Source organism: Salvelinus fontinalis, chromosome 34 (genome assembly GCF_029448725.1).
Source record: "Salvelinus fontinalis isolate EN_2023a chromosome 34, ASM2944872v1, whole genome shotgun sequence".
Taxonomy (NCBI): domain Eukaryota; kingdom Metazoa; phylum Chordata; class Actinopteri; order Salmoniformes; family Salmonidae; genus Salvelinus; species Salvelinus fontinalis.
In genome coordinates, this window is record NC_074698.1 from 12,244,476 (window position 1) to 12,270,688 (window position 26,213).

Genomic DNA, 26,213 nt, shown 5'->3' on the forward strand with positions numbered 1-26,213 from the left:
GGGCTATCTGCATTGTGTCCCACCCACCACCCGCCAACCCCTCTTGTTACGCTACTGCTACTCTCTGTTCATCATGTATGCATAGTCACTTTAAACATATCTATATGTACATACTTCCTCAATCAGCCTGACTAACCGGTGTCTGTATGTAGCCTCGCTACTGTATATAGCCTCGCTACTGTTATTTTTCACTTTTTACTGTTTTATTTCTTTACCTACCTATTGTTCACCTAATACCTTCTTTGCACTGTTGGTTAGAGCCTGTAGGTAAGCATTTCAAAGTAAGGTCTACACCTGTTGTATTCGGCGCACGTGACAAATACACTTTGATTTGAAGCATGGGAAACAGTGTTTTAAACCCTTTACAATGAAGATCTGTGAAGTTAGTTGGATTTTTATGAATTATCTTTGAAAGACAGGGTCCTGAAAAAGGGACGTTTCTTTTTTTGCTGAGTTTACATAGCTTTGATAATGACCCTATATCTAGGCTATGCAGCATGAGCATACACGTTTGGTGATTCGTCTTCGGCTCTCTTGATGCGAATGTGCTCCCTGAAGCGTTTTTTGATTTCCTGTCTCTCTGAATGACACCTGAGAAATGTATGTCTGGTGCTTGTCTTCCTGTCTCTCGCTGCTGCCTTTTACCTCTTATTTCCTCTCACTCTCTTTCTATCAATCTCTCTCGCTCTCGCTCGCTCTCTCTCCCTTTTTACACACTCACAATGGAGACACGATTCTCCAGCCTGTACTGTTTGACCAAGACCCCTGGTCCTGCAGTAGACCATTGAACACTTATGTGGGTTAGAGTAGGGCCTTCAGCCATGGAAATACAGAAGCCTGAGGCTTTAGCTTCTTGCACCAGAGTAAAATCTGCCAGTGGCGCCACATGAATCTCACATAGCACATAGACTTGTTCTCTCATTGGATCTAGGCCTACCTCTGTGTAATCGATCATCTCAATCACTCTCATCACGTCCTGTTGTTGAAGGTAGGGAGGGAAGGAAGGAACCGTGGCAGGTGTGTTTTGGTCTTGGTGCTGAGCATGTGTTTATCTGTTATGGCTACAGCAGCAGGGATAGGACAGTGATGTATGAGGGTCAACACAGTGCACAGCTTTGTCTCGTGCCATATGATGTTCGGGACTACAGAGCAGTGGAGCAGGTAATCTGCTGCTCGCATGTCCTGTCTGTCAGCTAGTTGCCGTGGAGACGTCTGGGCCTGTGTGGCACAGGGCAGGGCAGATCAAGGGCGAGACAACAGCACTGCAGGTAAACCAGCCCATCAGGTTTCACACGCTGTCAAATCCCCTGATCACAGAGATGTCATGTGGCACTCCACGGTGACGCACAGTCTGACGGGACCTTGAGCTGCCGTCTACGAGCAAAGTCGGAAAACAGTCGGGAAACTCTCCTTAGAAGTCTGACTGAAGAGACCTAACTGAAAGATGAGATGAGAGGAAGGAAGAAGCTGCTTCCAAAACATCACATCATCTCCTCTTGCTCTGTTCAATCTCAGCAGTATTAGAGAGCTGGTTTATATTGACTCTTCCAATAACAACATCATTACCATCTGCAGTAGTAATGTAACCTGATGTAATTACACTGGTGCGGCTGGCAGAGCCACTCAGCCTCAAGCCCTGATTTCTCTCTACTTATGGACACAGGAAACCGGGGGACGGGCGGAGACCTGATGCTATGATTCTGATAAGGAATATATTAATTGAATTGAATCAACTGTATTGTTCCACAGAGGGGACATTGGATTTGACCCCAGCATAAAATGGGCATACATCAGCACACGTCCAACGGCTAATACAGTTGCAGCAGACCTATTGGGAGTAGTCTGACCAGGGAGGGAGTGACTGCAGCATGGCTTGGTGTGGCTGTGTTATTCAGGCTGAAAGGCAGAGCTCCTCTACACTGAAGGAGACTATTGTTCTTTTGTTCCTGCTTGAGGAAACAGCAGAGCATGCTGGTTATTATTGGTAGCCAAGAGCAGCTGTGTGTGTGTTCAACCTATGTGTGTGTGTGCGCAGCTGGACTCGTGCTGCTCTCCTCAGCTCTCTGTGTGTCGAGTATATACTCTTAGGTGTGTGTATGTGAAAGAGTGTATAGGGCTATGTTCAGTACATTTCATTCCTGTGTACGGTGCATGGACTGGCACATGACGTTGAAGCCTTCCATGACGGCTTGTATGTGGGGGTCTGTGTGTGCTGGTATCAGTGTGTGTGTGTGCACGAGTGCATGAGGGTTTTGTGTGCGTCACAGCGATGTCTCAGATTCCTGCCTTTGTGTCCAGATGCCATTCCACATGGGCACGCCGCTCATTCCACTCTCCCCAGCCCAGCCCCTCTCTCCACCCTCACTGAGGTTTGTCACAGCCCAGTAGACAGGACGACAGTTAGACTAGCTAGCTACCCAAACCAGCAGTAAAACCGTTTAGATTAGGGAAATGAAGCAGGCAGCAGCAGTTCAGGCTGTAGAGAGGAGGCGTGAGTGAAAGGATCAGGTTACTATGAGCTGTTCTCCAGACGCATCTTGTTACCGTCGACGTATTTAAGAGACCAGCTCAGATTCTAATCAGCTTTCCAGAACCTCTTTACTGCTGGACAGCTTTTATTTTTGTTTTAACAGACCCTCCTTTCGCTTTCAACACTGTTTTTGACTTTTGACTACTGATTCCAAGCTTTCTTTATGGACAAGTGTGTTATTTGCATGCATTTGTTTGAAAGTAATTATATAAACTGTACCATTCAAATGAACAAACGGCTTAATTTGAATTCATTATTGAATGTAAATGTTTAAGGGTAGAGTGGATCTGAAAACCAGTAACACACATCTGCTAATTAAAATGTTATGACTCAACTGTGGCTTTTACAACTATCTTAACCAATGACCATGAGAATAGATTTTTCCTTTCACTTCAGATTGGTTAATCATATACTTCCCACAAGTCTGGAAAGTCCCCATCTTTCTGTTGTTTACTTATTGGTAGGGTTGTGAAAAGCCCTCAGGTTTGGGGGACATCACGTTGAGGCCTGCCCCTGGCCCTAGTCTGGCTGATCAACGATCTATGCTGCTATGCTGGTGTTAGAGGGAGTTCAATGGAGTTAAAAGTTGCTCCGTCCGGACAACAATGGTGTGACGGAGCAGAGTGTTGACAGCAAAGTGCTTAGAAATGGTGAGCGGGATATCCTCGGTAGACAGACAGACCTGTCTGTTCTAGCCTGACGGACCATTAGGTTCTGAGGCTGCAGTCTACAGGTGATCTTTGTCTAGGCTACTGTTCTGGAAGAAAAATATCTGTTTCCTATGTTTCCTCGTACTGATTGTCCTAGAAATTACAGTTCCAGATTGGTCAAAGAGTGTAACTCTTCATGATAGGTTATTATGATGACGTAAACCTTGCCCTGGAGTCTCTCAAAGCTCAACACTAATACACTATCTCCTTACTGCCATTCCAATCCTGTTGCACAGACAAAAGCAGCAACTGTCTGCCTGTGTGGGTGTTTAGCTGGAGATGTAGCAAAGGGACAAAGTACACAGTGTATTTGCAGCAGTTGCACATGTGGTCACACACAGTCCTTTCTGTGTAATGCTCAGGGGAGAGTTGTGCCTGAAGGCAGATGCCAGATCTGTCCAGATTGGATTTTGAACCCTAAGAAATGTCTGATCACCCCAGGTCCACAGGCCAAAGCAGGCCCTATGGCAGTAAGAATCAGTCACACACACACAACTGCTCTGATTTTGTGTCTTAAGCAAGTCTGACCTTAATAAACTATTTCACTGTAACACAGACCAACTCATTACTTTGTCTCCCCTAGATGAGTCGACACTTGAATCAACCTTTTTCCCTCTTTTAAAATGTCTATTTAAAGGGACATTTAAAAAAATATATATATTCTACTTCATAGTCATCATCTCCAGCACCACCCCAGCATCAACATACTTTATTTGGAAACGGTGCTTTTCTATGTTTTGTAGTAAACAGTTTCCAATGATGTCATCAACCAATTAGTAGGCAATGCCTACTCATAATTGATTAAAATCACACGATGCAGACTGTTATATGCCCTGTTGGTAATCCTGACCATGTCTCTCTGTTTCTCTGCAGGTGACCCAACCAGGCTTCCTGGGCCACTGAGACGTGATTCTGGGACGGGCACAGTCCCTCCCCTCAGCCTGCCTGCCCTGCATCCTCCCCCTGTCTCCCAGACGTCTCCTCTTGAGAGAATGACCATCGGCCCAGACCAGCTCTACCGTCACCATACCACTGTGTGAATGACTCTTTGTCGAAAAGCCACCGTGCTCTGCCACCCCGTTGTTGCCATGAAGAGCAAGTATTCCCAGTACTACAACCGGTCCCTGATCCATGCCTACTATGTGTTTGCCAAGGACATGACCTGGGAGGAGCTAGAGGAGCGCACCAACGGGAAGGCCCAGCTCAGCTCCCTCAACATCGTCTTCGTTATCATCTGCAGCATCATCATTTTGGAGAACTTGCTGCTGCTCATTGCCGTGTTCCGCAACAAAAAGTTCCACACCGCCATGTTCTTCTTCATCGGGAACCTAGCCTTCTCCGATCTGCTGGCCGGCTTTGCCTACATCGCCAACATCTTCCTATCAGGGCCAAGGACCTTTGAGTTGGTGCCAGTGCAGTGGTTCATCAGAGAGGGCACAGCCTTTATAGCGCTGGCCGCCTCCGTCTTCAGCCTGCTGGCCATCGCCATCGAGCGCTACATCGCCATCACCAAGGTCAGGGTGTACGGCTCTAACAGGACGTGTCGTATGTTCCTGCTGATCGGGACGTGCTGGGTCACCTCCATCCTCCTGGGAGGCCTGCCCATCATCGGCTGGAACTGCATCAACAACCTGCCTGAGTGCTCGGCCTTGCTGCCCCTCTATTCCAAGAAGTACATCCTGTTCGTGGTCACCATCTTCAGCATCATCCTGCTCTCTATCGGCATCCTTTACGTGCGCATCTATCTGATCGTGCGCTCCAGCCACCAGGAGGCCACCAACTCTCCGGCCTACGCCCTGCTGAAGACGGTCACCATCGTGCTGGGTGTCTTCATCGTGTGCTGGCTGCCCGCCTTCACCGTCCTCCTCCTGGACACCTCCTGCCGCAGGCTGGACTGCCCCGTCCTCTCCAAGGCAGACATCTTCTTCGGCATCGCCACGCTCAACTCGGCACTCAACCCGTTGATCTACACGCTACGCAGTAAGGACATGAGAAAAGAGTTCCTGCGTGTGCTGTGCTGCTGGGGGCTGCTGACCAGCGGGCGCCCCACCGACCGATGCCTGGTGCCCCTCAAGAGCTCCAGCTCTATGGAGCACTGTACCAACAAACACGAACACCAGACCACGCCCATCATGCAGGCAGAGTGCACCACCTGTGTCTGACTCGATGCTATAATCACACAGTGTGTGTTTCGGAATGTGTGTGCGTGCGTGCATGTCTGTTAGACTGGGTGTGTGAGGGGGATAGTGTGTGTGATGGGGCTGTGTGCAGGTGAAGAGACTTAAAGAGGAAAGCACACCTGTGAACCCCCCCATCCCCAGTCCAGACCTGCCACACAGAAGACCGTCTGTCTGTTTGTCTGGAGAGATGTCATAACATCGTTGACTCTCATTACAATCATACCTGTGTGAATTCACAATCAGCATTCAACCAGATTCACCACAAGAGCGTCATAACACAATCATCCTCGAGTGAATTCACTATTATTCAATGAATTCACAATCATAGCTGAGACTTTTTCCCCCTTTTTTTTTAACAATGTTTTAAACATTTTCTTAGGGACTTTCACAGAGTGGAGTCACAATCTTTGTTGAGGGAGTCTTGATTATAACGATACATGAATTCATGTTCTGCATGTCCGCTTGTTTGACATGTATGCAGACTCTTATGGAAAGCCAAATCCACAGACACCATATACATAATACATAATCGTGATGCTGAGTTGTTGGAGTGTTTTCCTGCGCCCTGATAATGGAAAGCTTTCACATATTGCACTTTGTAGACATGTAAGCGTTGTGTGATTTGTTTATGGCTGTCACCCTCTTGAAAGGTTAAACCACAGATGTTTCCCTGAGTGAATTATATATGTCTCGATACATACAGTACTCATAGGCCATTGCTCATATAGAGAGACGTGAGGCACCCAGGCAGTGACTAGTCCTCACTCAGTACTGCACTCCATGCAGGCCAAACCCCTTACAAGTACCCCTCTAAACCAGGGCTATATATCCTCATATATTAACATGCATAGATCCCTTTGATTAACTGCAAAAACAAAAGTACTCTGCTTATGTATATTGCATGACATTCTAACTCCTTGTAAGAACAAATGTGTATTGGTGTACTCCAGTAAGTTCAGCTTGTTCATTAACATTCTCTCTCTCTCTCTGAAATTTGTCCCTCTCGCTTCTACTGTTGTCTTTTGTGACTAACGTTTTCTAAGAGGAAGGCCCAATCAGAAAACGCATTTCCTCAATGACAGCTACCCAGCAGCCCATAACCAACAGGACTGTTGTCTTGACGATGTTGTAGCAACGCAGTGGCAGAGTGCGCTTTCTGTTATTATTGGGCCTTGCTCCAGGGGAATGGGCCTGAATGTAAGTCTGAAGTGTTTGGAGCGAGACCGCTCTATTTTTTTACAGTATTATTGATCATTGACTTGTCATTGATGTGGAGAGGGTGGGATTAAACAGGGTAGGTCAATCTCACTGTGACGTCTTAAAAACAGACCACAACAAATAACAGGAATATCACCACCAAGCCAGTCCAGGTAGAATGGTTGAAAAATAGTACAGTGTCCTGTTCAACAAGACATGGGATTAGTCCAGCGTAAACACGTCTCATCTTCCCCAATCCCAATAATCCCTCTCCCCCTCCATAAACGAGAGAAGATCCAGTTTAAAGGGGAGTTTAAAGGGGAGCACGGGTCTCCATTCCCTTCACACGAGAGGTCGCCCTCTTTATACTCTTAGACACCTAAATAAACTCTACTTCCTCTAACGGCAGGAAGTCCTGTGTTTCATAAAGCGGTTCCTGTTCAGGAACAACCTCATCTGCCTTTGTACAGACACACACTCACGCTCACTTGGCCACGCTTCTGGTCCTCATCATATTTCCATGCAGGTTTTTACAGTCTGCTAGTTAAGACAGCGAGCCTGGAATCCAAACTAATATGCTCTGTTACACAATTGTTTCACTTCACAATAAACTGAGCATATAAATGTAGATTCCAGGCTAGGCCAGACCAGTAGGAATAGTGAAAGCACTTTGGCAGATTCCATATTGCCTGACTGCCTGCTCGCTCCCGGGTTTCTTAAAAGACAGCACAAACATACCTATCACTTCATTCATGTGTTGCCTAGCCCTGTATGATTTGTATAAATATATGAATGACTATGTATGTAAGTATGTACAGTATGTATGTATGTAAGAACTGTGTTCATGTATGGAATGTCTTGTGTGTCCAGTAGCACGATGCCTGTGTCAAAACGGTACATCTTAAACACTAATAGTGGTACTTTTTATTTTATGCATTCCTTTTTATAAAATAAATGAAATATCTAAAGAATCCAATGCGTTTTGTGTGTGTTTTTAAACGAGTGAATGTGTGCACACCCAAGTTCATATTTGTGCATGTATTGTGCATGTATTGTATGTGGAAAAACATGTCCTGATACGTTTCACTTTCCAGACCTATTGCCATCTTTCAAAATCCCACATGGCTGCATGAGGTGTAATCAAAAACTGATATTTAATCCAAACATGCTCTAACAAAGTAAAAAAAAACTTGTTTCAACACGAAAAAGCTCTATTCAAATGTTGCCATAACTTTCTCCATTTAACCTTGGCCTTCACATCTAACAGCATGGTTTTAACTGCTTCCAGACTAACATGAGAAAGTTCTGTTGTGTGAAATGTTAGGGGGGACCATGTGGGGCGGGAGAGATCAGGGAGGGAGAGAGAAGAAAATGGGGTTTGGCAGGCAGTTTTGAGAAATTGTTATTTAAATCAAATCAAAGTTTATTTGTCACGTGCGCCGAATACAACAGGTGTAGACCTTACAGTGAAATGCTTACTTACAGGCTCTAACCAATGGTGCGGAAAATAAAAGGTGTGTGTGTGTGTGTGTAGGTAAGTAAAGAAATAAAACAACAGTAAAAAGACATTTGAAAAAAAGAGTAGCGAGGCTACATACAGACACCTGTTAGTCAGGCTTATTGAGGTAGTATGTACATGTAGGTATCGTTAAAGTGACTATGCATATATGATGAACAGAGAGTAGCAGAAGCGTAAAAAGAGGGGTTGGCGGGTGGCGGGACACAATGCAGATAGCCCGGTTAGCCAATGTGCGGGAGCACTGGTTGGTCGGCCCAATTGAGGTAGTATGTACATGTAGGTATCGTTAAAGTGACTGCATATAAGATAAACAGAGAGTAGCAGCAGCGTAAAAGAGGGGTTGGCGGGGCACACAATGCAAATAGTCCGGATTACCTGTTCAGGAGTCTTATGGCTTGGGGGTAAACACTGTTGAGAAGCCTTTTTGTCCTAGACTTGGCACTCCGGTACCGCTTGCCATGCGGTAGTAGAGAGAACAGTCTGACTGGGGTGGCTGGGGTCTTTGACAATTTTTAGGGCCTTCCTCTGACACCGCCTGGTGTAGAGGTCCTGGATGGCAGGCAGCTTTGCCCCAGTGATGTACTGGGCCGTACACACTACCCTCTGAAGTGCCTTGCGGTCGGAGGCCGAGCAATTGCCGTACCAGGCAGTGATGCAACTGGTCAGGATGCTCTCGATGTTGCAGCTGTAGAACCTTTTGAGGATCTCAGGACCCATGCCAAATCTTTTTAGTTTCCTGAGGGGGAATAGGCTTTGTCGTGCCCTCTTCAACACTGTCTTGATTTGTTTGGACCATTCTAGTTTGTTGTTGATGTGGACACCAAGGAATTTGAAGCTCTCAACCTGCTCCACTACAGCCCCGTCGATGAGAATGGGGACGTGCTCGGTACTCCTTTTCCTGTAGTCCACAATCATCTCCTTAGTCTTCGTTACGTTGAGGGATAGGTTGTTATTCTGGCACCACCCGGCCAGGTCTCTGACCTCCTCCCTATATTGGAGTCGTGCCTGGCCATGCAGTCGTGGGTGAACAGGGAGTACAGGAGGGGACTGAGCACGCACCCCTGGGGAGCTCCAGTGTTGAGGGTCAGCGTGGCAGATGTGTTGCTACCCTCACCACCTGGGGGCGGCCTGTCAGGAAATCCAGGATCCAGTTGCAGAGGGAGGTGTTTAGTCCCAGGTTCCTTAGCTTGGTGATGAGCTTTGAGGTACTTTGGTGTTGAACGCTGAGCTGTAGTCAATGAACAGCATTCTCACATAGGTGTTCCTTTTGTCCAGGTGGGAAAGGGCAGTGTGGAGTGCAATAGAGATTGCATCATCTGTGGATTTGTTTAGGCGGTATGCAAATTGGAGTGGGTCTAGGGTTTCTGGGATAATGGTGTTGATGTGAGCCATTACCAGCCTTTCAAAGCACTTCATGGCTACAGACGTGAGTGCTAAGGGTCTGTAGTCATTTAGGCAGGTTGCCTTTGTTCTTGGGCACAGGGACTATGGTGGTCTGCTTGAAGCATGTTGGGATTACAGACTCAATCAGGGACATGTTGAAAATGTCAGTGAAGACACCTGCCAGTTGGTCAGCACATGCCCGGAGCACACGTCCTGGTAATCCATCTGGCCCCGCAGCCTTGTGTATGTTGACCTGTTTAAAGGTCTTACTCACGCCGGCTACGGAGAGCGTGATCACACAGTTGTCCGGAACAGCTGATGCTCTCATGCATGCCTCAGTGTTGCTTGCCTCGAAGCGGGCATAGAAGTGATTTAGCTCGTCTGGTAGGCTCGTGTCACTGAGCAGCTCGCGGCTGTGCTTCCCATTGTAGTCTGTAATAGTTTGCAAGGCCTGCCACATCCGACGAGCGTTGGAGCCAGTGTAAGCTTACAAGAAAGCTTTGTAAGCTTTCTGGTAAGCTTCCGGGTTAAAGTCCCGCACCTTGAAAGCGGCAGCTCTACCCTTTAGCTCAGTGCGAAAGTTGCCTGTAATCCGTGGCTTCTGGTTGGGGTATGTACGTACAGTCACTGTGGGGACAGTCACAACGTCCTCAATGCACTTATTGATAAAGCCAGTGACTGATGTGGTGTATTCCTCAATGTCGTCGGAAGAATCGCAGAACATGTTAAAGTCTGTGATAGCAAAGCAATCCTCTAGTTTGGCATCTGCTTCATCTGACCATTTTTTTATAGACCGAGTCACTGGTGCTTCCTGCTTTAATTTTAGCTTGTAAGCAGGAATCAGGAGGATAGAGTTGTGGTCGGGTTTACCAAATGGAGGGCGAGGGAGAGCTTTGTACGCGTCTCTGTGTGTTGAGTACAGGTGATCTAGAATTTTTTTCCCTCTGGTTGCACATTTAAATGTTGATAGAGATTTGGTAGAACTGATTTAAGTTTCCCTGCATTAAAGTCTCCGGCCACTAGGAGCGCCACCTCTGGGTGAGTGGTTTCCTGTTTGCTTATTTCCTTATACAGCTGACTGAGTGCGGTCTTAGTGCCAGCATCTATGGTGGTAAATAAACAGCCACGAAAAGTATAGCTGAGAACTCTCTAGGCAAGTAGTTTGGCCTGCAATTTATCACAATATACTCTACTTCAGGCGAGCAAAATCTAGAGACTTCCTTAAATTTCGTGCACCAGCTGTTGTTTACAAATATGCACAGACCCCCCCCCCCCCCCCCCCCTCGTCTTACCGAAGTGTGCTGTTCTATCTTGCCGGTGCAGCGTGTATCCCGCTAGCTGAATATCCATGTCGTCATTCAGCCACGATTTCGTGAAACATAGGATATTACAGGTTTTGATGTCCCGTTGGTAGGATATTCGTGATCGTACCTCGTCTAGTTTATTGTCCAATGATTGCACGTTGGCGAGTAATATTGACGGTAACGGCAGCTTTCCTAGTTGCCTTCTGCGGGTCCGGATGAGGCATCCGGCTCTTCGTCCTCTGCGTCGCTTTCTTTTGCGAATAATTGGAATGTCTGCCCTGTGGGGTGTTAGGAGAATATCATGTGAGTCCTGCTTGTTATTGTTGAAGAAATCTTCGTCTAATCGGAGGTGAGGGATCGCTGTCCTGATATCCAGAAGCTCTTTTCTTCCGTAAGATGCGGTTGCAGAAACATTATGTACAAAATAATTTCCAAATATTGCGAGAAAAAAAACACATAATAGCACAATTTGTTAGGAGACCGTAAAACGGCGGCCATCCCCTCCGGCGCCATTTTGTCGCCGGAGAGAGTGGCTGTTTCTCTGGGAGCTCCATGAAGACGGGAGACAGCCTTTTGAGGGAGAGGTTCCCGGCTGGCCTTGGGCCACAGCCTTGGAGAGGCTGACGGAGTGTGGCCTTGAAAGAGAGTCTGGCCTGGTTGCTGTCAGAAGTCCTGGATTCCTGGGTGGGAACATTGGCTAAATCAGCCCCAGGAGGCTGTAGTGCGTGTGGTCATGGCTAGAAGGGATCCAGCTTTTGTCAAATGAAAGTCCGATTTTACTTTTCGTAGCAGGTTAGTATAATTAATGTAGCAGGTTATGAGACTTAGGTCAAGGTTAGCAAAAGGGTTTTGTAAAATGCGAAAATGTACTTTTGAAGTTAATTTGACAAAAGCTGGATCCCTTTTAGCCATGTCCTTGCGCTGTTGGGAACGTGGCCAAGAATTTCCAGCGCTCAGCAGCAAGATATTACAGTCCAGAAACCTGTAGGTGAAGAACACAAAATGCATAAAGGGTTACGCTGTGCGCAGAAAGCTCAACTGAAACAGCTGCATATGCTTAGAAAGACATGAACACACTCATGCCAGCCACACAGGCACACCCACAAACAGGCATCCACATTGGGAAAAACAAGACTGCACACTTGCGAGTTTAAAACATTCAGTCACTTGGAGTCAGCTGCACATTCCTGTATAGATATATCACAGCAAAAAAACACACACACAAAGGAGCTCATATGCTCTCAGCCTCAAGAAATTCACTGCACATCAACCGTAATGAACTAGTGCCACCTTCTGGTGAAATACTAATTTTACTTGTACATTTCACTTTCATTCACAGCACTAATTTCTATCATATGTTGAGTATGAATATAATTATTTATTTTTTATTCATGGATGCTTTGTATTTTTACACATTCATTATTAACTGTAGTTTTCGGTTGCATAATGCAGATAATATAGATCTATGTCTATCTATTCGTTCCATTTGTCCTACCCCAAATAAATATGAAGAGATGCTGGCTTATGTTATGTGCTCAATGGTTCTGTGACGATTTTAATTACATTTTACTGGACACACTTGCAATTATTTAGGTTTGTTTTTCGACAATAGACAATGTTGCTGTTGTGTACTGGTCGTTCCACGAAATGAGTCCCTTTTGAGTCCCTTTGATATTTTAAGTAGAAATTGTGCACCAATATTACATTTTAAAAGCCTGTTATATTAAACGAAGTACCCTTTAATATAGAAAACGTTTTTTATATCAATAAAGACACTATGTACCAGAAGTGTGGACTCGAGTCACAAATATGATGACTTGCAACTCGACTTTGACACCAATGACTCGTGACTTGACTTGGATTTGAGCCTTATGACTCGACCTGACTTCATACCCTCCCCAAGCCCAAATATAAAAAATGATGCTATTACAAAAAGTGTGCAGCGCATCAACTCTTCATTTAACGGATTACAGTTTGAATCGGACAGCAGCCAATCAAATTGTGTGTGGCAGTGCAGAGGAACGTCGGCGGGTGAATTCAGATGGAGGCCTTGGAATGATGATACGCAAAAGTATTATTTTCGGATATAAAGACGACGCTGTATAAACAAAAAACAGATTGCAATTTGCAAAACGTGTTGGAAGAAAATTACAGACAGAGGCGAGACAATTTCCAACTTTGTTCGACATTTGAAGCTGCACCAAATAACGGTAAATCGTGGCTAATATAGCCGACAGCTATCCATCACACGAGGTTGTGTGTTTATGAGTGTGTGTGTAACTTTTTTTTGCTGGCTTGTGATGTCTGGAGCCTGTATTGTTGCTTGCCTAGATTAGACTTGCTTATTGACTCGCCACCACGCTGTTTGGAGCTGGAAAAGATCAAATGAGCACATTTGTGGCAGAGTGCCCCCTAGAATGGTTGTGTACTCTTCCTAACCTGCTGATTACGGCGAGTGCTTGAACCTGATTGTGTTTATGCTTCACACAAATCCCACCATCCCCCTCTCTGCTATCCTCCGCAGTTTTGAGCTTTCTCCATTGATAATGAATGAAATACGCGGCTTATTTCATCTGAGGCATCGCATTCAGATACACTATTCCAGATAGACATGCCTATTCTAAAATATATTAAATAGTTTCCCCACTCATCAATCTACACAAAATACCCCATTATGACAAAGCAAAAACAGGTTAAGAATTTTTGCACAAAAATAAATAAATACAAAACTGAAATGACATTTACATAAGTATTCAGACCCTTTAATCAGTAATTTGAAGCACCTTTGGCAGCGATTACAGTCTTGAGTCTTCTTGGCACACCTGTATTTGGGAAGTTAATCCCATTCTTCTCTGCAGATCCTCTCAAGCTCTGTCAGGTTGGATGGGGAGCGTCGCTCCAGGTCTCTTCAGAGATGTTCGATCGGGTTCAAGTCCAGGCTCTGGCTGGGCCACTCAAGGACATTCAGAGACTTGTCCCGTAGCCACTCTGCGTTGTCTTGGCTGTGTGCTTCGGGTTGTTGTCCTGTTGGAAGGTTATCCTTCACCCCAGTCTGAAGTCCTGAGCGCTCTCAAGCAGGTTTTCATCAAGGATCTCTCTGTACTTTGCGCTGTTCATCTTTCCCTCAATCCTGACTAGTCTCCCAGTCCCTACTGCTGAACAACATCCCTACAGCATAATGCTGCCACCACCATGCTTCACCGTAAGGAGGGTGCCAGGTTTCCTCCAAACGTGACGCTTGGCATTCAGGCCCAATAGTTAAATCTTGGTTTCATCAGACCAGAGGATCTAGTTTCTCATGGTCTGAGAGTCTTTAGGTACATTTTGGCAAACTCCAAGCAGGATTTCATGTGCCTTTTACTGAGGAGTGGCTTCCATCTGGCCACTCTACCACAAAGGCCTGATTGGTGGAGTGCTGCAGAGATGGTTGTCCTTCTGGAATTTTCTCCCATCTCCACAGAGGAACTCTAGAGCTCTGTCAGAGTGACCATTGGGTTCTTGGTCACCTCCCTGACCAAGGACCTTCCCCCGATTGCTCAGTTTGTCCGGGCACCCAGCTCTAGGAAGAGTCTTGGTGGTTCCAAACTTCTTTCATTTAAGAACAATGAAGGCCACTGTGTTCTTGGGGACCTTCAATGCTGCATAAATGTTTTGGTACCCTTCCCCAGATCTGTGCCTCGACACAATCCTGTCTCGGAGCTCTATGGACAATTCATTTGACTTCATGGCTTGTTTTTTGCTCTGACATGCACTGTCAACTGTGGGACCTTATATAGACAGGTGTGTGCCTTTCCAAATCATGTCCAATCAATTGAATTGACCACAGGTGGACTCCAATCAATTTGTAGAAACATCTCAATGATGATCAATGGAACAGCATGCACCTGAACTCAATTTCGAGTCTCATAGCAAATGGTCTGAATACTTATGTAAATCATGTTTTTTTTACATTTTATTTTTAGAAATTTGCAAAAATGTCAACCTGTTTTCGCTTTGTCATTGTGGGGCAGTGTGTGTAGATTGATTATATATATATATATTTTTTTAAATACATTTTAGAATATGGCTGTAACGTAACAAAATGTATAAAAAGTCAAAGGGTCTGAATACTTTCCGAATGCACTGTATTCAACTTTTCAGATGCATTCAGATTCAGTTTTCTAAATTCAGATTCAAAACCATAGACATCATCCTGGGCCCTCATTTATCAGTGTTACGTACGAACAGAAATGTTCGTAAACCATGCGTGCGATCATTTCTAAGCAAAGTGTGGGATTTATCCATTTTCACTTATATTTGAGAATGTGTGGGATTTATCAATTTGTACTTATACTTGAGAATGTGTGCAAATTTAAGCAAACCTCTGACCATGCGTACTCACAGCACCTTGTGGTAGAAAAGTCAAACTGCTAATGAAATACCATCCACCAAATGGAGAAAGGATTGACATACTGGACCAAATCATAAACTATGAAGAAAAAGATAATACATTAATAGTTTATTAATGTATTTATTTTATAGACAATTAAGCTACTAATAGTTCTCTCAGGGTTCTATCAAATTCACAAAAATGAAAACATTCAAGCCTAATTGAATAATAAAGTCAATTAGAAAGAGAGTGGAATGTAAGGTTGGAGGCAATTGATTTAAACCAGTTAAATAGTATAAAAGGCAACATTGAGGCGTTGTGACTTGTCCAAAATGGAAAATCTTGCATTGCTTGAGGATCTGGCACAAGCTGCATTACGCAGGGAGCGTGTTTTCAATGAGCGTGCAGATTTTTTTGCTGAGAGCGACACTTGGCTTATTAGTCGATTTAGTTTTCCAAGGCATATTTTATTGTATCTCTGCAACCAACTCCAGTATTAGAAAGGGAGACGAAACGCACCAATGCCATCCCAGTGCATACCCAAGTCTTCTCCACAGAGGTTGACCGATTATGATTTTTCAATGCCGATACCGATTATTGGAGGACCAAAAAAAGCAGATACCGATTAATTGGCCGATTTAAAAAATAATAATATGTAAATAATGTAATAATGACAATTACAACAATACTGAATGAACACGTATTTTAACTTAATATAATACATCAATAAAGTCAATTTAGCCTCAAATAAATAATGAAACATGTTCAATTTGGTTTAAATAATGCAAAAACAAAGTGTTGGAGAAGAAAGTAAAAGTGCAATATGTGCCATGTAAGAAAGCTAACGTTTAAGTTCCTTGCTCAGAACATGAGAACATATGAAAGCTGGTGGTTCCTTTTAACATGAGTCTTCAATATTCCCAGGTAAGAAGTTTTAGGTTGTAGTTATTATAGGAATTATAGGACTATTTCTCTCTATACGATTTGTATTTCATATACCTTTGATTATTGGATGTTCTTATAGGCACTTTAGTATTGCCAGTGTAACAGTATAGCTTCCATCCCTCTCCTCGCTCGAACCAGGAACACATCGACAACAGCCACCCTCGAAGCATCGTTACCCATCGCTCTACAAAAGCCGCGGCCCATGCAGAGCAAAGGGAACAACTACTCCAAGTCTCAGAGCGAGTGACGTTTGAAACGCTATTAGCGCGCCCCCCGCTAACTAGCTAGCCATTTCACATCGGTTACACCAGCCTAATCTCGGGAGTTGATAGGCTTGAAGTCATAAACAGCGCAATGCTTGAAGCACAACGAAGAGCTGCTGGCAAAACGCACAAAAGTGCTGTTTGAATGAATGCTTACGAGCCTGCTGCTGCCTACCACCGCTCATACTGCTCTATCAAATCATAGACTTACTTATAACATAATAACACAGAAATACGAGCCTTAGGATATTAATATGGTCGAATCCGGACACTATCATCTCGAAAACAAGACGTTTATTCTTTCAGTGAAATACGGAACCGTTACGTATTTTATGTAAGTGGTGGCATCCCTAAGTCTAAATATTCCTGTTACATTGCACAACCTTCAATGTTATGTCATAATTACGTAAAATTCTAGCAAATTAGGCGGCCCAAACTGTTGCATATACACTGACTCTGCGTGCAATGAACGCAATAGAAGTGACACAATTTCACCTGGTTAACATTGCCTGCTAACCTGGATTTCTTTTAGCTAAATATGCAGGTTTAAAAATATATACTTCTGTGTATTGATTTTAAGAAAGGCCTTGATGTTTATGGTTAGGTACAGTCGTGCAACGATTGTGCTTTTTTTGCAAATGCGCTTTTGTTAAATCATCCCTCATTTGGCGAAGTTGGCTGTCTTTGTTAGGAAGAAATAGTCTTCACTGTTTGCAACGAGTCATGTTAGCAGGCAATATTAACTAAATATGCAGGTTTAAAAATATATACTTGTGTATTGATTTTAAGAAAGGCATTGATGTTTATGGTTAGGTACACATTGGAGCAACGACAGTCCTTTTTTGCGAATGCGCACCGCATCGATTATATGCAACGCAGGACACGCTAGATAAACTAGTAATATCATCAACCACGTGTAGTTAACTAGTGATTATGATTGATTGATTGGTTGTTTTTTATAAGATAAGTTTAATGCTAGCTAGCAACTTACCTTGGCTTCTTACTGCATTCACGTAACAGGCAGGCTCCCCGTGGAGTGCAATGTAAGGCAGGTGGTTAGAGCGTTGGACTAGTTAACTGTAAGGTTGCAAGATTGAATCCCCGAGCTGACAAGGTAAAAATCTGTTGTTCTGCCCCTGAACAAGGCAGTTAACCCACCGTTCCTAGGCCGTCATTGAAAATAAGAATGTGTTCTTAACTGACTTGCCTAGTTAAATAAAGGTGTAAAAAAATATATATACCGATTTCCGATTGTTATGAAAACTTGAAATCGGCCCTAATTAATCAGCCATTCCGATTAATCAGTCAACCTCTACTCTCCACCCTGGGAATTTTGGCCACTGGAACATTCCAACGGGAGATTGCGGATCGGTCTGGCATTTCACAACCAACCATGAGCCGAATATTGCCTGCAGTCCTTCGTGGTATTATTTTATTGACCCCACAATACATTGTTTCCGTTGTTATGAAGTTGGCCTGTGGGTGAGGTTTATGACCCCCCCATAAATACCTTTCTCCCTTCTCTCTCTTGACTCGACTGAGGGACTCTTGAATAGCCTTTGTTAAACATAGAGAGTCTGGGAACATCAAACAAGTGGAGGGAAAGGAACCATATTTCGGTAATAGAACCAGTTGAAAATATGCATTGGTACTTAATGAAAATGATGTCAGTTCGGTTGTCATCTGAGACATTATGACTGATGACAGGACGACATAAACTGTATCTGGGAAAGTCTACACATTATAGTTATCCGATTTACATGGAATTGTCGTGCAATTTAAATGAAACTATTTGTGAAAAGATTAAATGTATATTTTAGCTTCCAAATGAGAGAATTGGGTTTTCATAAGATTAGAGCTCTGCTCAATCAGTGGCCCGCCCCTGTGAAGAGACATGGGTTATAAACTATGAAACACACCCTTCTCTCCCTCCACTATATAAGCCCTTGACGAAAATGTAACCTCCTGTTCCGGGTATATTAGGATGACGGTCCGATGTCAGAAGGATTCAGATAATAACTACAGAACGAAGCCAACCTCAGCGTGAGCTTGGTTGCGAATGGTATGAACTTTGAACTCTTACTCGCTACAGAAGGGATACCTCCTAGCCGTTGAGTTAGCAGCGGCCGCTGTAAACGTGGGCTAGGAGAGGACAGACAGAGTATCCCGTCTACCACACAATGATGACACTACAACGTTTCCCGTTCACCACCAGAGACACTCTTCAAAGGACTCTGTTGGGCAACATGGCCTTCCATCTACCACCAACCTATTGAAGCGCAGCTCAGAGTAAATATTTATAGCATTTTCCTTTTCCAAATCGGCGGTAATTTAGAATGCATAAGATTCTGTATTTACGATAGAGTAGCTGCCTACGGCCCGATTGAGACATCGCTTCTCCCTTTGTTCTTCAGTCTTCCCACTCTTTCACTCAAACCCAACCCCTTTTTCTTTGTGTAACCAGCTGTCATATCTGTTCCGTCCGCTAGGGACGTTTTCCTTTATGACATAATTTGTAATCAAGGTATGATTCATTCTGTGTATATGTAATTCTGTGTGATTAGTTAGGTATTTAGTAAATAAATAATTAAACTCAATTTTGTATTGCTGATTCAACTTGTTAGCCAGGGTTCGTGAAGATAACCAAGAATTTACAACTTTCAGATGAGACTGAAATAAGGTGATAATTAATATTGACTGCTATTGATGTAAAATATTACTAGGTCTTTAAGAGTTTATTCAGAAGATAACTGCTCTATAAATATTATTTTGTGGTGCCCCGACTTTCTAGTTAATTACATTTACATAATTAGCTCAATCAGGTAATATTAATTACAGAGAAAGGATTTTATAGAATAGCATGTCATATCACTTAATCCGGCATAGCCAAAGACACGACACCATACACTGCTGTGCAACAGGCCAAAGTGAAAAAGGATTTCCATATGTCATTAGAGCAATTGACTGCACCCACATTGCAATGAAAGCACCATCATTGAACGAATTCAACTTCGTCAACAGAAAAGGTTTCCATTCTGTCAATGTGCAGGTCATCTGTGATTCACATTTGGCTTTGTTGAATGTAGTGGCCAAATGGCCAGGTGGGAAACATGATTCATTCATTGCGCAGAACAGTTCAGTCGGCCCTAACCTCCAGGAAGGAGCCGTTGAGGATGGATGGCTTATTGGTAAGTGACTTGTGTTTTTTTTTGCCATGTTAGACCTCTACTGGGAAACTGAATGTTGCGTTCATAACTGCAGGAGACCGGGGCTACCCATTAAAAACATGGCTGATGACTCCCCTCACAAACCCCCCAAACCAACAAGAGGCAAGGTACAACCAAGGCCACGCACTCACCAGAACAACAGTGGAGCGCACCATAGGCCTGCTGAAAGGGCATTGGCTGTGCTTGTCTGGGACAGGAGGCACACTGCAATACCAGCTTAGCAAGGTTTGCCTATGAAATTACATATCTTCAAATGACATTACGTGGATGTAATACAACGTGCAAATTCCTTTTTAGGTTTGCTACATTGTCAAGGCTTGCAGTGTGCTTCACAACATTGCAATCAAAAGTGTAATTCAGTGGAATGACCCACTCAGACACGATGAGCTCATGCCTGACAGGGAGTGTTTCCCACCACCCATAAAAGCCCTGACACTGAGGACAAGAGTCAATATCATACAACGGTTTTAGGTATCTGTTCTTCCAAATATTGTAATCAAATCGACAAGGAAAACACGTTTACATTGTGCCAGAATTTGTCTCACATCTTTGACACAATCAACAAGTTCTTTCAATGGTTGATTTCTCTCTCAGGCCGTTGCATACATCCTCCAGCTGCTGTTTGAGTCCAAGAATTGATGTGTTGATCTCTTGTTGTTTCAGGACTGCATCACAGGCTGACTACTTCGCTCGCGTCGGTGCACGTGGCAAAATACATTTAGAAATCTATATTATTCAATTATTGCGCCAACAAGTGTCTGCGTTGCCAAGTGCTAAAATAGAAGTCAGTTCTATTTGTGACGCAGATCGCGCTGCAAATCCTGCCTCTCCCATTTCCTCATTGGTTTATAGAAGCAGGTACCCATGTGCCAACTCCTCATTGGTTATACCCACGTGGGGGACTGAAAGACAAACAAGGTCAGTGGCGGTAATGCACCTAATTTATGAAAGTTGCCAATCGCAATAAAGTCAAGAGAAGAAAAAGCCTAGAAGGAGGAGAGCTGACTAGAAACAACTCGGTTGACCGTTTTATGTGTGGATTCATTGTCGGAGTAGAGGACCTTGTGCATTTCAGGTAAAATAACAACTCAATGTTTATATCCCAGGACAAATTAGCTAGTAACAGCAAGCTAGCTAGCTAGCTAAATAGGACAAATTAGCTAGCAAGTGCAAGCTAGCTAGCTAAATTGCCATAAAGGTATAATGCTTTTCGTAATGTAATTGGTTCAGATTTTGTTTTGATATTTTAACATGCGTGTCGTGATCGCGTTTGGTGTGGGGGGACAAAATAAATGTATGCATGATGGCGCACACGCGCAGCCGGTTTGGGTTCCGTGTGAGGTCTCTCCAATTATGCTGCCAATGCGTTGGTCCATAGCAGACAGTGAAGAGTCACTCTGCCCTCCTGTTGCACTTATATCCCTTTTTTGGCATATGTTTTTAAATCAAACCATTTCTTTTTAATTTCATTAACTGTTCTGCAGTCAGATGAGGCAGAATTGACCACAGCACTAACCTTCTCCCAAGCAATTTTTTGTTCTCCAAAAAGTATGACTTGTTTTGCTTCCACTTCAGTGATCAAAGGTTCTATTTCTGCGCCCGAAAAGTTTTTTTCTTTGATTTCTCCATGTTGGAGAACAGAAATTAGTGACATTTCTTGGAGCTTTAAAGGGAAGATTTGTGACCATAAATGGTCATTTAGGGCGGTCTTTATGTAAATGAGACTTCACGTGCACAGTGTTTTAGAACGTGTCTGATTTATCAAGGCAAAATACTTACAGGTGTGTGTAAATCAAGCATACGAGCAATTGATAAATACCAACCTTTTTGTACTTGCCAACTTTATTTTTTTCCGTACAGTTAATTTAGAAGCTTTTCTACGCAACATCGATAAATGAGGGCCCCGGTACTTGATAACCAAGCAGGGTGCAGTCCTTTTGAACTTCCTGAATTTATCCATATAGAGTACCACAGTGTGAGTCATAATACCCATTAAAAACCTAGCGGTCAAAACGGGGAAATGGTTCTAATCGTTTTTCCACTGTTCATTTTCCCCATAGGGGATTTTAGAAACACTTAAAATAATTTCTGTGTTTTGTGTAGGCTTACCCCGGTGTGATGTTTTGATAACTGTAAATCTCCATGGGACAAGGTGACTTATCAATATATTTGCCTGTATTTAATCCCCCAAAATGAAATACTAATGAACTACAAATGCCATGATGATCTGGATGAGACTGCCTAATCGAGGCAAAGCTAAGAATCTCTAGATTAACTACCATGTAGTAATGAATAAATTGGCAAAATGTCTTTAAATTGACATTTCTGTGAACTGTCTTGTGCAAGTTTTAAATTTATATAATACCTGTTAGCAAAGGTGTCAGATAGAGATGACGTGCAGGAGCTTGCAGGGATTTGTAGTCTTGCATGATGTCTACTTTGATGCTAATTTTTCGAATCGGAGAGTAAATGGAGACGAATATATTGATAAAAGTCACCTTCTCCCAGAGTGATTTAAATGGTTATCAAAACGTCACCCCAGGGTAAGCCTACACAAAACACAGCCCTTATTTTGAAGTGTTTCTAAAATCCCCTATGAAAAAAATGAATGTTGGGGAAACGATTGGAACCATTTCCCTGTTTGACCGCTAGGTTTTATGGGTATTATGACACTTCCAATGTGGGTCTCTATATGCTTTAGCTAAGTGTGCTAACACAGTCTTTAATCTGTCCTCCTTTACCTTTCCTGGCTGGCAAAGTAGCAGCGCTTGACTTAGGCAGGAGCTCACCCGAGCTGAGTACCAGCATTTCAAATGTTCTACTGCTTGAGCACCTGTTACTTTCAGAAAATATTAGCTCAAAAGTATTGTGGAGCTTCTGGACCTTAATATAAACAGTACCTGCACCCAAATTGAGTACCGGCACCTATTTCAGACCAAGTCAAGCACTGTAAAGCACCAGGATGTTGTTTCTGGTTTTCAATCTGAATTTATAGAACTGAATTTGAAATCTGAATGCATCTGAGAAGTTTAATATATTCATTTATATCAACTTGAAATGATAATTTGTAAACCAGGTACACAGACAGTGAATGCAATACCTACAACATTGAAACTGAATATATAAATATTTAATTTTAATATTCAAATCAAATTGATGTATATAGCCCTTCGTACATCAGCTGATATCTCAAAGTGCTGTACAGAAACCCAGCCTAAAACCCCAAACAGCAAGCAATGCAGGTGTAGAAGCACGGTGGATAGGAAAAACTCCCTAGAAAGGCCAAAACCTAGGAAGAAACCTAGAGAGGAACCAGGCTATGAGGGGTGGCCAGTCCTCTTCTGGCTATGCCGGGTGAAGATTATAACAGAACATGGCCAAGATGTTCAAATGTTCATAAATGACCAGCATGGTCAAATAATAATAATCACAGTAGTTGTCGAGGGTGCAGCAAGTCAGCACCTCAGGAGTAAATGTCAGTTGGCTTTTCATAGCCGATCATTAAGAGTATCTCTACTGCTCCTGCGGTCTCTAGAGAGTTGAAAACAGCAGGTCTGGGACAGGTAGCACATCCGGTGAACAGGTCAGGGTTCCATAGCCGCAGGCAGAACAGTTGAAACTGGAGCAGCAGCACGGCCAGGTGGACAGCAAGGAGTCATCATGCCAGGTCGTCCTGAGGCATGGTCCTAGGGCTCAGGTCCTCCGAGAGAGAGAATTAGAGAGAGCATACTTAAATTCACACAGGACACCGGATAAGACAGGAGAAGTACTCCAGATATAACAAACTGACCCTAGCCCCCGACACATAAACTACTGCAGCATAAATACTGGAGGCTGAGACAGGAGGGGTCAGGAGACACTGTGGCCCCATCCGATGATACCCCCGGACAGGGCCAAACAGGAAGGATATAACCTCACCCACTTTGCCAAAGCACAGCCCCCACACCACTAGAGGGATGTTTTCAACCACCAACTTACCATCCTGAGACAAGGATGCCACGGCACAACCCAAGGGGTGGCGCCAACCCAATTGAATTTTAAAACTGAATGCAATATTCATTCAACTCAGTTTGAAATCATTAAATAAGTTCAAATTCTGAATAAAATTTGTGCTTTACAAATACTTTAAAAAAAATCAATTCCAAGATACAAATAAAAAATTATGGAATTCAAATACCATTTCTGTTGCCACTGAAATGACCCATAAATAAACAAACCACACCCCCGCCATCCCCACGTGTGCGTTTGCCAAGTTGCGCCATGTCCACCAGATGCATATGCGTTTTGAAAATATTGAACGCATGGTACACAGAACGGACCACCACCTAGTGCGGCATCCCTAACGTAGCGTTCGTACTACTTCAATGTCAAAGAGTTTGCGGCATCTCGTGGACATGAGGCGTTAGTTGTACAGCAGGTCACCATAACAGATACATTTATAAAGCCAGCTATGTCTCTCTGATAAGTAATACATAAAAAAAATCAACCATTATCACGAGCAATCCGATTGCATTTTTATCTTTCCTCGATTTCCCTCGAAAAATCATGTACATTGTGGTGAACGAAGTAGTAGGCAAATCAATGGGGGTGTCAACAATTTACAATATTCCATAGAGAGGTGAAAACATACTATGAAACAAACAGCCAATGCTAATGTATCATTTAATTAAACTATCAATGTAAAAGTTGTTCAAAACCTTAATCGATACATGTATTAATGAAATTTGATCCCATATTCTCCATGCGTTTCACCTATACATCAACGTAATGGTAAAGCCCAAAATCCGCGCGAAAAGACGGCCCGCACCCCTGAGCTGCATATAGCTAGCCTACAACAGATGCCACACACATTGTTTTTCAGAGAGCTCTGATTTTAGCACGTAGTTTTAACGATTCTTTGTTGTCTTTTCTTGTTTTTATCAAAACGAGTTTTATATTTTAGTGTATCACGCTCACACTTGAAATGCCAGCCAATACCTCCTTGTCTCTGCCAGTGGATGTCAGGAAAAGGTAACGTTACAAGCTAACTAGCGCAAATGTAATGTTGCAGTGCTGTCATGTTCGGCTAGCTAGCTTGCAGCACACTGCATCCAGTTCACCCTTTGTCCTGTCAAATAAGCACACATGCATGGCATGTGGTATTCTTATTCTCATCGCATCACACGATCCACCATTCCATGCACAATACTGCGAATTAATTTTGCCACGCTGAAACGGCTCGGCTAACTGGATAGCTCGCTAGCATCTTCCACGGTTTTCCTATGCCATGTCTAGCTATTTTACTGTACCAAAGATGCGTTGTGCTTGGGAATGGATTTGGCGCCAAATAATACATTTTGTCTCATGTCAGCTGTTGCATCTCCCTTCAATATTGAATACATGCATGTTTTCATGTTTTTATGCATGTTAACTAATGTAAACGTTCGCGTTATCGCTCTAACTGTTAGCTTGCTAGCTATCATCGACTATTTGTGAAATGTTAGCAACTCAAAACGGCTAGCTATGTACATTGTCTGTTTACAGCATGATAACATTACACCAGCTGGCTTCTTGTCCGATGCTTGGTACAGTAGCTAGGATAGGAATTCAAAATCAAGTCAGGTTCACAATCAATTGTCCAGCTAATTACCTAGATAGCGTTAACATTTTAGCGTCAGCGACCTGTCAACAAGTTGTGCCATTCTGATTATGTTGGATTTGACTGTTTAGGTCATTGTAGCAAGTGGGTAACACTTTTTTGTTGTTTGTTTACAGGCTGGAGGTGTTGGAAAAAGATGAAGATGGGATCTCAGATGAGGTGAGTGACCTGATCTACCAAGTTTGACATTTGGTTTCGGATGCTAAAGACTTATTTACGTTTTCTGTTATTTAATCGTTGACTAATGTCCAGAAAGCCGATTATGACCAACCCTTTGTGAAGTTGTATTAGTCGTATGTACAAGATACACATGGTATACATCGTCCAACGAAATGTTTACTTGCAGGTTCCTTCTCGACAATAAGATACAAGCGAAAGTAAATGGCTCAGATTAGAATAAACATTTTAGCATAAGTATAATACAAGAATGCACAGTATAATATTTACATCTGTTTTGGGGATTGGGGGGCAAGTGTTTACATTGTACATGATTTAGTGTGTGGCATAAAATCGTGTGGATGAGTGCATATGTGTGTGGAGAGCTGCTTCGTGTTCGGCATTCTGATGACTTGTAGCTACAAACTGTCTCGGAGCCTGTTGGTATAAGACCTCATGCTTGATTGTCTTCCTCTCAGTAGGCGAGTGAACAGCTTGTGGCTAAGCACTTAAAATAACTTAGATGGGTAGCACCTTCCAAAGCATGTCTTCAACCAGTTTATTTAACTCATAGGACCGTGTCAAAGAAAAGGTCAAGTTGGTGCAGGACTTCCTGCATGCGGATGCCCAGGACCAGCTCAGCAGCCTGAAAGCCAAGATGAAGAGTTCAGAGATCTCAATGGTGAGTTGTGGCTGCATCCTGTCAATCTAACAAATGCACTCACTCTGGCCCATCACTCACTCCATAGAAATAATCTTTGGGTTGATCCAAAATTGCACCTTATTTCATAT

At 43.4% G+C, this 26,213-nt stretch overlaps 2 protein-coding genes across 7 annotated transcripts in view; both read left to right on the forward strand.

Annotated features, from left to right (window-relative positions):
- The window catches only part of LOC129833157 (sphingosine 1-phosphate receptor 2-like), a 40,029-nt gene extending 32,441 nt beyond the window's left edge, over window positions 1–7,588 (forward strand). For 2 of the 3 annotated variants that reach the window (XM_055897507.1, XM_055897509.1), the window contains exon 2: window positions 4,114–7,588. In XM_055897507.1, coding sequence (XP_055753482.1) covers window positions 4,281–5,402 — 1,122 coding nt within the window. In that variant the 5' untranslated portion in view covers window positions 4,114–4,280 and the 3' untranslated portion in view covers window positions 5,403–7,588. Of the gene's footprint in view, window positions 1–541; window positions 3,181–4,113 lie in introns of those variants that run through there. The other variant, XM_055897508.1, reaches the window with a different exon arrangement.
- LOC129833144 (DNA (cytosine-5)-methyltransferase 1-like) overlaps window positions 1–26,213 on the forward strand; it is a 75,682-nt gene that overhangs the window by 32,432 nt on the left and 17,037 nt on the right. For 2 of the 4 annotated variants that reach the window (XM_055897474.1, XM_055897475.1), the window contains exons 1-3: window positions 24,407–24,637; window positions 25,382–25,424; window positions 25,996–26,103. In XM_055897474.1, coding sequence (XP_055753449.1) covers window positions 24,591–24,637; window positions 25,382–25,424; window positions 25,996–26,103 — 198 coding nt within the window. In that variant the 5' untranslated portion in view covers window positions 24,407–24,590. Of the gene's footprint in view, window positions 1–24,406; window positions 24,638–25,381; window positions 25,425–25,995; window positions 26,104–26,213 lie in introns of those variants that run through there. The other 2 variants (XM_055897472.1, XM_055897473.1) reach the window with 1 other exon arrangement.